Genomic DNA, 12,171 nt, shown 5'->3' on the forward strand with positions numbered 1-12,171 from the left:
GCGGAGCTGCACGCTTTTGTTCAGGGACTGCCAGGGGTGTCCAGATGTTTCTGCGTTAAACAGCGTCGCACACCTCTGCAGGAATTGGCAGGCAAGAGTATTTTCTTCTTGACTTGAATCGAAAGCTTTTGAGTTGGCAATGTCAGGAAAACTGCCACCATCCGCAAACCAGGCAGAGCTCTCTCATGTCCATACGTGAGGAAAAAACCCTTCTGCTCATTTTTTCCTGATTATTTTGTGGGACAGTGAATTTACTAAAATTGCTAGTTATGAAAACGGTGAACGCCCCTCTGTTTCTTGCTGTAGTCACCTATGTGTGGGGCTGAGTGGGAAAAGGAGTGGCCTTGGCAGACGGCTTATTAATCTCAAATAAATTATTCAGAACACAGGTTTGGATACAGATTGCAGGGAATGATAATGGAGTTGGTTTCTGAGCCTGTTCATATTATGAAGACATGGAGTATGCTTTTCAGGAATTCACTTAAGTGGAATCAGCTTTGAATAACGTAGCCTGGAAGTAATATTGCTGCCATCCAGCTAGTGTCTGTGGAACAGCATTCTCCTGCCTCCTGAAGCATTGGTGTTGAAGGCGGATAGATAGGGAGATATTTATTTTTTGGCCTTTTTGTTTTTTTTTTTAAAGGGAAATTCTTTCTAACCACTAGAGAGGGGCATGTTTCGGTTGAGATTTTTCCCCCCCCCGAGTGACATAGTGGACCGCATCAGCATCCGATTTGGGTGCGTCATGTGGTTTCTCATGTGATGCTGGTCTCGCTGCGCTTTGGAGAGTGAGCCTTTGTGACTCCGCACTCTTGGACAGTAGCATCCAGCAACACAGGAGACTTTGGGGAGGGGGGGAGAAAGAGACACCCCCCAAAAAAACCCAAAAGCCCAGAAAAATAAAGTTACAATCATTTATTATAGTTATTATTTCTTCTTAACTGTTTTGGCTTTTATTTTTAATTCTGGGTCTTCCCTTTTCTCCGTTCCTGCAGGCATAAAGCTGCACCATTTGGAAGAAGTGAGATTGTCTTTCCTTACTGCTACGATGCTGCACCGCTCTCGACACAGCCTGCTTTTCCCCCCATTTACCTGGGCGGCTGCTGCTGCTGTTTCTGCTGCTGCTGGGGCTGCTGCAGTCTCGCTGCCTGTGTTTCACCCTGGCTTAGCTGACTCGAAATTCACTCGTCTGCACATTGCTAAGGAAGAAGAGCGATGGAGCCGCGTTTTTTTCTGTTGGTTCTGGAAGCAAAGGGTTGTGATGTGTAATGATTTTGGGGTTTTCTTGGGGAGGGGGGATGGAAGGAGAAAGGAGGGGTGTTAATCTAGGATGGGGTGGGTGAAAGCTTAAAGAAATATTATGTAAAGTAATCCAGTGCTTGACAAGGGCATCAGCAGCAAGAATCCAGCCTCTGCTGCTCCAGAGGATTAACATGGGGAAGCCACAGTGCTGCAGTCGGCTTTCACCTCAGCGTTGTGCTGGAGATGGATAAATAAGGTATTGGTTGTGTCTGCCTGTTAAGGCAAAGCCATGGGAGAAGGAGAGAGCGAGCGAATGCAAATGCGAAGGAAGAAGAAATGCTACGTGCCGTTTGTCTGATTCTGTGTATTCTCATTGCAGAGAGGATGGCATGATTAACAAAGCAATGTATGGACGGAGGGACTGTAAATTGTAGCTTGAACACTCCTGATGCTGTCAGGGAGGGAACTGATGAGCTAGGTGGCTGCAGCAATATCCCGGGGGAAAACAGCGGCCATGCACTCTGTGTGTGTAGATATGCGTATGTATGTGCTTGTGTGTGTGTGTGAGCATGTATAGACATGAAAGAAAGACATTTCTGACCAATTTACAGAGGAAGTTTGTCACTTTGCTGGGTCAGACTTGATTGCAGCTTGTATTTTCAGCTATAACTCTACACCCATTTCCTGACTGAGGCGGCACTTTGTGAAAACAGATTTAGGCAGAATTCTTTTAAGAAATGTGAAAGCAGATCCTTTCCGCTTAACACCTTGAAGCCCTGAATTTTCTGCACTGTGCTGAGAGAAACTGTGGGGGTTTCGTTTTCTCCATCTTAAAATCTTTATAAACACAGCTGTATTCAGTATGGTGAAAAATTCTATACTGTAAATAGAAATGTGATCAATCTCATCAAAATAAATGCATCCCAGATGACTTCTAGACCAGCTGGCTACCACAGTCATCAGATGGCTAAATGCTCAACTGAGCATTTATATTCAGTGTTATATTTGCCTTTTTTTCTTTTTAAGAATTTCAAAATCAACCTCTAATTAAAAAGGATTCTTCAGCTACTGAAAAAAGCCAATGCTCGCATTTGGCAATAGATTTCTCTGAGATGCACCTGGGTGTATTTTTATTGCTGAAAATGCATGGGGGAGACCATGTTTTTAGAGCAGGTAGCCTTGTCATGGTACAGGCTTATTTAGTTTGGTAGGCAGCTCGGATTGACCATGTCTGAACAATGCAGAAATAAGGGAAACAAGTGCTGCACTCAGCTAGCAGGGCTTGGCATGGCTTCTAGCAGCTGCCTACCGAGAAAGGGGGGGTGGGGGGTGTTTTCCTCCTGTTTTTTTCCCTTTTATACAAATCCATAGACCATAATGTCATCCTAAAATGTGTACGAGGGGATTTCCCAATAGTCATGGTGAGCTACCCTGCAAGACGCCTGTCTGGCCCTTCCACTATTTGTTACCCAGCCTACAAAGGCAGCCCTGTGTGTTGGATTATATTTAGCCAGCTGTTGGATAACATTCTTGTGCTGGGGGCAAAGGAGTCTTATTACTCCCAAACTGTAGTTTTCTGTTTGCTTAAAGAAAAATAACCTTGGCAATGCAGCAGGCTCTGCAACAGGAGTCGATGCCACTCCTATACCTTTCTGAAACTGTGGTGTGCTTCTAACTCGGGCAGTTTAAAGCAAGCAAGGAGGAGGAAGAGAGACTCTTAACTCACAGCTTCAAAGCTGCGGAGACGAGCAAAATGTCAGCAGCTTGTAATTAGGAGTCCACGGTTACGTCAGTGACTGTATCTCCAAGAATAGCTATGTGATGTGTGCCACAAAGCAAAGGAAGACAGTCATAACCTGGTTATCAAGCCTGGTTCAAACAAGAAAGAGCAAAATGGATTAATGAATCTGCTGTGTTCCTAAATCAGATGTGGATGGATTACATGGACAAGGTTTGCTGAGTTCTGCAGCAGGGAAGACTGCATTATCAGTTTGTCAGAGGGCGTGTATTCACCGAGTGAAAGTGTGAATCCTTCAGAAAAAAAATGCAGATGAACTGTCTGTCCTAGAAAATGTCTTTCCCGGCTCTCTCCTCTACAGGCAGCTGCGTGACACAGCGGCATTCTCTGAAGGGAGAGACCAGCGAGCCGCATGGAGGTGTTTAAAAGGAAGGGTGTAATTAAGCACAAAGCAAGCATGCTGACATTCTGTTCTGGCATTACAGATTTGATACTGAAATACCACCCCAGAGAAGACTGTCTGAGGCCTGGTGTGGTTTATATTAAGGCTTCTCTGGTTAAGAGTGAGGGGGGGAGGGAAAGGGCTTCGTGCAGCATCTTGCAGCCGCACAGAAGTCCCCAGGGCTGCGCGGGAAGAGGGATGCGCACGGTGATGTGCTCTTAAAGGCACATGCCTAGACCCTGCCAGGAGCTGTCTGACCTCTGCAATTATTTTTAGGTCTGTGCAGGCAACTCAGCAGCATTTAAGCAGTGAGATTGCAGGGGGTGCTTAATCTGTCCCGACGCCTTTCTCCTCTGCATTGTGGCTGGAAGATGTTTACAGGGCTTTTACCAATACCCCTCCACAATATTCAGCATGCATGTCTGTCGGTGTTCATGCCACCCAACTGCTAGAAGCCTGGCGTGGTTCCCTGCTCCCAGCAGAAGTCAGTTGCAGTTCAGCTCTGTTTATGTCACTCTTTAATTTACCAGGAAAGGTAGATTGCACTATGCAAACAGTGGGGGGGGGGGTGGGTGGTGGGTTTGTTTTTTTTTTTGGACCGTGAACACAAATTTGTAGGAGGAGATGACTCTGTGTATTAAACCAATAGCTCTTTGAATTGTGTGTAGTATAATTTAAATATACTTACTTTAATTAATAGAAGGTTACAAAAGCTGGCGTTGTCTGGGGCTGTTTAATTTACATCTTGGGTTTAGTCAATGAGCATAACCTACCTGATTAGAATAGTGTATTCTGCGCAGCCAACAGGGTGGAAGACATTATTTTGTTTTTGTTAGTTCAAACAGCTGGTCATTAATGCAGGCCCCATCTCCAGAGTGAAGTGCTAGTGGACATGAATGGCTGCCTGATTAATGCTGCCCCTCGACGGGTCCTTCATCCAGCAGCGATGCTCGCAGCAGAATAATGCAGTGTGATTTGATTGCGCTCTAACAGGGTAGTATGTCATTGTGTCACCGAGCAATCGAGGTTATTATGGGGCAGGGCAGACAGACGGGACAGTGGGGTTACTAGACCGTGGCATTTTTAGAAATGCAGGCCTGACCTACTTAGAGTTATTCTTGCTGGCTGGCAGCTGCCTGGTGCAGGGCTCCCCCTGATAGGCTGCGGCTGTTGCTAGGGGGAATTAGCATGAATTTTTCCACATACAGACTCGGTGATTGAATGATAAAAGCTGACTGGAATTAAAGAGATTTCGTTCAGTATTATGCAGATTTATCTCCCTCTCTCTCTCAAATGCATAAAAAGGAGCAGAAGACAGTTTGTTTCCATTTATTTTTGACCTATTTTTTTTCCAGGGGAGGGCAGAACTGTTGCGAATTTTTGATCATTTACTATTTAAGCTGTTGAAACGATATGACAGTGGGCATGCATCTTTAATGTATGGGAGATTCAGATGCTGTCTCTTTGGAAGGGAACGAAATGAATATATTTTGTGCCCTGGTCAGATTGCTGCCTCTTTCTATTTGAAGCTGTGTCAGATTCCCTCATCTGGAAAGGGGAAACTTACACCAGGTTTTATTGCATAACATTACTCTTGGCTATTTTTAGCTATCTGTACCTCACAAAATTAGTCCTATGTTTATGTTGGTGGATGAAATTAATCCCCAGACTGTGTCTCCTATGTGCAGAGGCAGATGCCCAGGGTATGCTGCAGTGTTGTGTGTCATGTCCATCTGAAAAGGTGTTTACATGCTACAGACGCATCAGCACTGCATACCTCGCAGAGAACTGATGCCTGGCCTGTAATCGGATCACTTAGAGGACCTCTTCTGGATTTTAGAGTATTTGTCAAGCTTTGGTTTGAAGCTGGATTCTCTAGATGGCCCTTTTTTATTTATCTACATCTGCCTAAAATAGTGTTACCTTTTCAGGGAATTCTTTGCTCCCTCAGGAAGCAAATAAGAACAATACTCAGTGAAGAATCCTTTGATGTAATTATGAATATTTCCTTTGTTATTATCACTAATTATAGAAGATCTTTGTTTAAACCACAATTCCCCTCTGTGTGATCCTTTACCATGCAAAGAAGTTACAACTTAGTGGTAATAATTTAAAATTAGTTGTTCATGGCAAAGCATCGTGACGTCACACTCAAAAAACCTGGGAATTTTCAAAGTAAGAGGCAGTTGGGGATGGGGAAGAGAGAACTAAAAGTCTTTGGAACTGCAAAATAAAAAGCGTGACCCAGTGCTGAAAAGTAGTGAGCTCATTTGTGTCTGAAATGGTTTCATTTGAAATACTCAGATGAATGAGATACCTTTTAAAGGGGTGTGAGCAGCCTGCATGTCTGCCTGGACAGCCAGCAGCCTCCCTGGATGCAGAGCTCCCCTGCCTTGGCCCCTGGGGTTTCTCAGGAAGGTATGGAGAGGAAGCAACTGGAAATGGAGACCTGCATTTGAATACCTTTTGTGGTCAAGGCAAAGCGCTCGGTTCCTACAGATTTGAATTTCCTATGTCTCTTTCCTGGTCTTGATTCATTACTGAAACTCACACCACTTCCTCCTCTGCTCCTTCCTGATGGGGTCCCATGGAGTGACTGTTTTTTAGAGAAGTGAAAGTGAAGAGAGGCATTATTTGATGCCCAATAATTGTGTTCTCCTTGGCTGTGCCCAGGGCTGACTCCAGCAAGTGAAACTGCAGTTTTGGTCCCACTTCCCTCAGCAATAGTCTCTTGATCAAAGCCTGATCTCTCGATTGGCTTTCCTGTGGGATGCTGTCAGTAGCTGTGGCTTCCCACCTGGGCTGTGGTTTTCACATTGGTCTTCCAAACTTACCTCTATGTTGGTTGTCTGCTGAACTTCTCCCCCGTTGCTTTCCTTGTGATAATCCAGTTCAAGCGATCAGAGAAAAGGGCTGGAGCACGGCCAGGTTCGGCCCATCCCAGTGCCTCCTCAGCGGCTTGTACCCAGGCGGGCAGCCTCTTTGCTAACAGAAGGGAAGTGCTGGCATGGAAGACTGTTCCTTGTGGGAGGAGAAGCCAGGCTTGCTTTCAGGATGCTAGGCAGTAGCCAGCCTTTGTGTGCAATTGCCTGTTGAGGTTCTTGCCCTTGTTGGTTGTAGCCAGTTGTAGTGTCATCCAGTTCACTTGGAATATTAGCAAACCCAGACTTCAGCAAATCAAAATGAATGTGCAATATTATGTTAATTTTAGCAGAAACCTATTTTCTAGAAAAATTATTTGAGTATCACCTTATTTTGATATATTCCTGCTAAGAAAAAGGGAGTCCAAAGAAAAGCACCAAAGAATATAAAGCGTACAGTTTGTGGAAAAGGGCTGTATCCCTGACGTTTGTTTGGGATTTCAATGCAGTGAACATTTATAACAAACATAAAATCAGACAGTTTAACAAACCATCAAGTGACATATTAAATATAAAAAAAAATGCAGTGCACCAGAAATGGTATCCAACACCAGGTTACTTTTCTGAAAGTCTCTTTAATGGGAATTATTCCGAATAAATGAATATGTGAACACTCTGATCATAATGCTTTGGGTAATTATAAATAGCAGAAATATGGAGTTAATGAAACAAAACCAAAATCTGAGCTCTGTGTGTGTATAAAGGATAAGAAACAGGATGCCAGAGGAGTTCAAAATATATGTCTGTGTTGAAAATATTGTCAGTTGGCACATTCCTTTGAAAAAACATGTTAATCATTTTCTGATGATCTCCTCTGAGGTTTCTATTGTTGCAACAACTTACACCTCCTACCTTTAAGTTGCTTACCTACAAAAGATTGTGTTATATTGTTCAACATTCTTGTACCATGACCTCTCCTGTGAGCTATGAAAGATCTGTTACGCTCAGTTTCATGCTCTAGGGTGCTGATTTACTGGTAGCATATGCAGGCAATAATTTTTTTTTTTTTCCAGCAAAAGACCCAGAATCCTGCCTCCATTTGCAGCTCCGAGGTGGCTGTGCTGCTTGGTGTATTCATGACCTCAAAGTCTTGGCTGGTCGTGGATTTGTTGCACATTTTGTGATGTCATTGCAACTTTCTCTTTTTCTGAAAATGATCAGAGGATACAGGTTATAGAGCAATACATCTAGATTCCCATGAAGGGATTACAGACGCCAGGAGTGAGTTGACTCCCAGCCTTCACCTCCTGCCATGGCCATAAAGACCAGTTCTTCTGCTGCAAATGTGTTTTGGTTCCAATTTCAAACCAAAAGTATGAGGAATTGTATTATATTTCGTAAAAGGCTGGCAGTTGGCACATTCCTTATATTGCAATACAGTAGGGAATACAAATGTTTTACAAATTAAAATAATCCTTACAAGATTTTTTTCTGTGATCCGTTAACACGGAAACAAATTCTGTAACATACTACCATCAGCCAGGAGCAGTGTTACTGTGGGTCCCACATTCATGCTTTTCCTGCAACCATGGATGTAAGTGCCTATACACTCAGGAATGCTGTATACACGTAGCGTGTGTGAATGTGTATACAAGGCACAAGCATAAATTGCACTAATACAACACTGAAGCATATAGTATGTAATCACAGTTGTCTCAGGGTAGTACCAAAACCTGTGCCTCTAGGTGTGTGATGCTGATTTGTGTATGATGAAAAGTGGCTTGTTATGAAATTAATGCTTTTCTGGCATGTAACATAACCATTGTGTTAATGCTGTCATCCCATTCACCACCAGCAACAACAACAACAACAAAATCCTGATACTGAGTAATACAAAGATAAGAAAAAGATAGTGTGGTGAAAAGTAGGGTGTACCTAGATTGATGGGTTTCATAACCACTCGTGCCCTTTTTATAATCAATAGCAATGTAAAATGAAATGCGTGATAAGCGGTTTAAGAGGAGGAGATATATTTTATATTATCATTAATTCTTCCCTCCTGTGCTTAGGCCACACCTACTTCAGAAGTGAATCCAGACTCAGATCTTGACAGAGATCGTGACCCTGTTGAAACCAATGGCTGTTTTATCCTGGAATTCAGTGGAGCCAGGCTTTCATCTCTGGTATTTTCCCCTGAACGTGTCTTTTTTTTGTGCTCTTACCTCCAAAGTGTGGCGTTTCTGTTTCTACTTTTTTTCCCCTCTGTTCCTCTGAAAATGCTTTGAAAGCTTAACTTTTTTTGAGCAATATACTAAAAATTTGCTCTAGAGTCTGAGAAAAATGTGGGGAAATATCACTTTACTGCCAAGCAGATAAGGTGAGTGGTGGTTAGTCACTGTAGTTATGTTTTTTCATAGGCTCTGCTTTCATCATAAAATGTCTTTAGTTTTGATGAAATGGAACAACAAATGAAAAAACAATTACGCCAAGGAGAATCCGATTTCTAACAGGCTGCAGAAACTCAGGTAATGAGATGGATTGTGTCTTGACCTACAAAGCTAGGGCTCATAGAAATGTAGCGGGAGGCAGAACACAACAATCTTTGAAAAGAAATGCTTTCTAGCTTGCTAGCATCTTATGCTGTTATCATCATTGAAGTTAATGGTGGATTCCTCTTCCTTTTTTTTGACACTGTAGTGTTGCATAAACAGTACTCAAACCAATATTCAATTAAGTTATTCAACTGGAAGGGCTGGAAGGAGGATCTGGAGAACTACAGGCCAGTCAGCCTGACCTCGGTACCGGGGAAGGTTATGGAGTGGTTCACCTTGAGTGAGCTCACCAAGCATGTGCAGGATGACCAGGGGATCAGGCCCAGCCAGCATGGTTGCATGAAAGGCAGGTCCTGCCTGACCAGCCTGATCTTCCATGACATGGTGACCCGCCTGGTGGATGAGGGAAAGGCTGTGGATATTATCTACCTGGACTTCAGTAAAGCCTTTGATACTGTCTCCCACAGTATCCTTCTAGAGAAGCTGGTGGCTCATGGCTTGGACAGCTGTACTCTTCACTGGGTAAAAAACTGGCTGGCTGGCTGAGCCCAGAGAGTTGTGGTGAATGGAGCTAAATCCATTTGGTGACCAGTCACGAGCAGTATCCCCCAGGGCTCAGTGTTGGGGCCAGTCTTGTTTAATATCTTTGCCAATAATCTGGACAAGGGCATCGAGTGCACTCTCAGTAAGTTTGCAGACGACACCAAGTGGGGCTGGGAGTGTTGAACTGCTCGAGGGTAGGAAGGCTCGACAGAGGGACCTGGACAGGCTGGATCCTAGAGGTCAATTATATGAGGTTTAACAAGGCCAAGTGCCAGGTCCTGCACTATGGTCACAACAACCCCATGCAACGCTACAGGCTTGGGGAAGAGAGGCTGGAAGCTGCCCAGTAGAAAAGGTCCTGGGGGTGTTGGTTGACAGCCAGCTGAATGAGCCAGCAGTGTGCCCAGGTGGCCGAGAAGGCCAACAGTGTCCTGGCTTGTATCAGGAATAGTGTGGCCAGCAGGAGTAGGGAAGTGATGGTGCCCCTGTACTCGGCACTGGTGAGGCCGCACCTTGAATACTGTGTTCAGTTTGGGGCCCCTCAGTACAAGGACATTGAGGTGCTGGAGCATGTCCAGAGAAGGGCAACGAAGCTGGTAAAGGGTCTGGAGAGCAGGTCTTGTGAGGAGAGGTTGAGGGAACTGGGGTTTGTTTAGTCTGGAGAAGAGGAGGCTGAGGGGAGACCTTATCGCTCTCTACAACTACCTGAAAGGAGGTTGCAGTGAGGTGGGTGTTGAGCTCTTTTTCTCAGGTCACTAGCAATAGAATGAGAGGAAACGGCTTCAAGCTGCATCAGGGGAGGTTTAGATTAGATATTAAGAAAAATATGTTTACTGAAAGAGTGGTCAGGGATTGGAACAGGCTGCCCAGAGTGGTGGTGGAGTCGCCATCCCTGGAGGTTTTAAAAGATGTGTAGATGTGGCACTTCAGGGCATGGTTTAGGAGACATGGTAGTGTTGGGTTGATGGTTGGACTTGATCCTAGAGGTCTTTTCCAGCCTTAATGATTCTATGATTTTATACCACAGTTGTGTCTGGGTTTGCCATGTTTTCCTTTCTTATATACAAACACAGTAATTAGGCTTTTCTGAGGTCAATATTTTTTTGATATTTCAAGGTTGGAGGCATTTGGAATGATTGCAGTTAGTAGAGGACATTGGTGATACATTTTGTGCAATATCTGTATCATGCAGAAGACATGCAGAATGGAGGAGGTGTTGCATTGTGCTACATACTTGGTTTGGTTATCGTTGAAACAAATGGCTGATGAGTCTCAGTTTAAATCTCTTCATGACCACTAACGATGGCGATATATTATAGCGCTTACCTGCAATTCCTGTGTGTATGCGCAGGCACATATATGCACCATTTTAGCTGAGCTAAAATTGCTAGTGAAGTCATCTCCAGCAGCTCTTCATATTATTCATTTGAAACTCAAGCATACAGTTGCTTACCACTTACAGATGAGACCACAAGTTCCTGGTGAGATTATGTTCCTTCACGAGTTTTATGGATATATCCTTTCTGTAAATGAGCGGAAATTCCAGTGCACTTCAGTGCCCTATTTGCTCTGTCACAGCCAGTTGATCTTGTTTTCGTCAAGTATTTTCTGTTAACAGCCAGGGAGTAGCACACTTGTCTTCGCATTGGACTTTTTGATTTCTTGGCATTATACTCGCCATTCCCAACATTTTTGTGGTTGTGAAGGGATACTTGCAAACGTGAAAAAATAGTCACGTCTGATGCCTATATTTGTAGTGTCAGTTCACATTTGATATGAGTTTTGCTGAGCGTGAAACGTGAAGATTAAGCATTGCCCTCTGAAATGTCTTCCCCGTGTTTTATGAGAGTAATCTCATTTCTTTTGGAAGAAGCAAGTGAATGGCAGGCCAAGGAGCCCAAGCAGACAGATGATGTTTGAATTCACAAACCAGGTATTCATGTTATGATATGTTCCTAAGAAGAAGGATGGGGAACTAATGCTGTGCAGATCAACTTGGTTGTGCGTTTTCAAACAGTACACCATCTGAAATCAGAGCTATGAGACCAAGTGAAAGCCTGGCACCGGTAGAGCCATTGGAGAGCTGGGCTGAACGGGGCCTGCTTGCACAATCCTCCAAAGGGATTCTCCAAAGTTTCAAGTGTTGCCAACATTTAGTTGCCTTCTTTGCTCAGCCCAACTGATGCTGTTTGCAGTTCGGTGGTGATTGTAAGGAGAAGTAATACCGTTTATTTAAACTGGCTGTCTCCCATAAACCTTGGCTTCTTGGTAGCCTTAGTAGTCCTGGCTGCCTCATATTAGTGTTGACTTTAACAGGAGTTTGGAGTGTGCAAAAAAATTGGAAGGTGGCCAGGATTTTGGAACAGCAGTGTTCTGTAGTTGAAGATTTCTAGATAGGCTGGTCATTTTTGTTGCAGAGAAAGTCAGAAGAATGCAAGGCAATGAAGTTTTGGCTGTACTCCAGTGCTGCATAATGATGGAGACCAATAAATTCAGTTGAAACTCTAGCCTTGCCGCAATTGCTTGCTTGCAACACTGCAAATCACGTCAGGAGGAGGACAAAATAGAAAAAAAAGCATTGCTCTCTCAGGGAGAAAAAAAATCTTTTTAATAAACATAGTTTTATGGGTTTTGTTTCACCCTTGATGACTCAGCTCAACGCTACCATGTATGTTTATGATGTACGCAGTAGGATTTCAGCATGTATTCACTGGTCTTTATTTTAACATTTTGTATCACCAAAACATGTTTTGTACCCCAAACTTTACATTGTAGGCTGAATAGCGGACATAA

At 43.7% G+C, this 12,171-nt stretch overlaps 1 protein-coding gene across 4 annotated transcripts in view; it reads left to right on the forward strand.

Annotated features, from left to right (window-relative positions):
- LOC135312009 (uncharacterized) overlaps positions 1-7,102 on the forward strand; it is a 265,067-nt gene extending 257,965 nt beyond the window's left edge. For all 4 annotated transcript variants that reach the window (XM_064443701.1, XM_064443702.1, XM_064443704.1 and 1 more), the window contains one exon: positions 996-7,102. In XM_064443701.1, the coding sequence (XP_064299771.1) occupies positions 996-1,173 (178 nt within the window). In that variant the 3' untranslated portion in view covers positions 1,174-7,102. The remainder of the gene's footprint in view (positions 1-995) is intronic.
- Positions 7,103-12,171: the final 5,069 nt, after the last annotated feature.

Source organism: Phalacrocorax carbo, chromosome 2 (assembly GCF_963921805.1).
Source record: "Phalacrocorax carbo chromosome 2, bPhaCar2.1, whole genome shotgun sequence".
Lineage (NCBI taxonomy): Eukaryota > Metazoa > Chordata > Aves > Suliformes > Phalacrocoracidae > Phalacrocorax > Phalacrocorax carbo.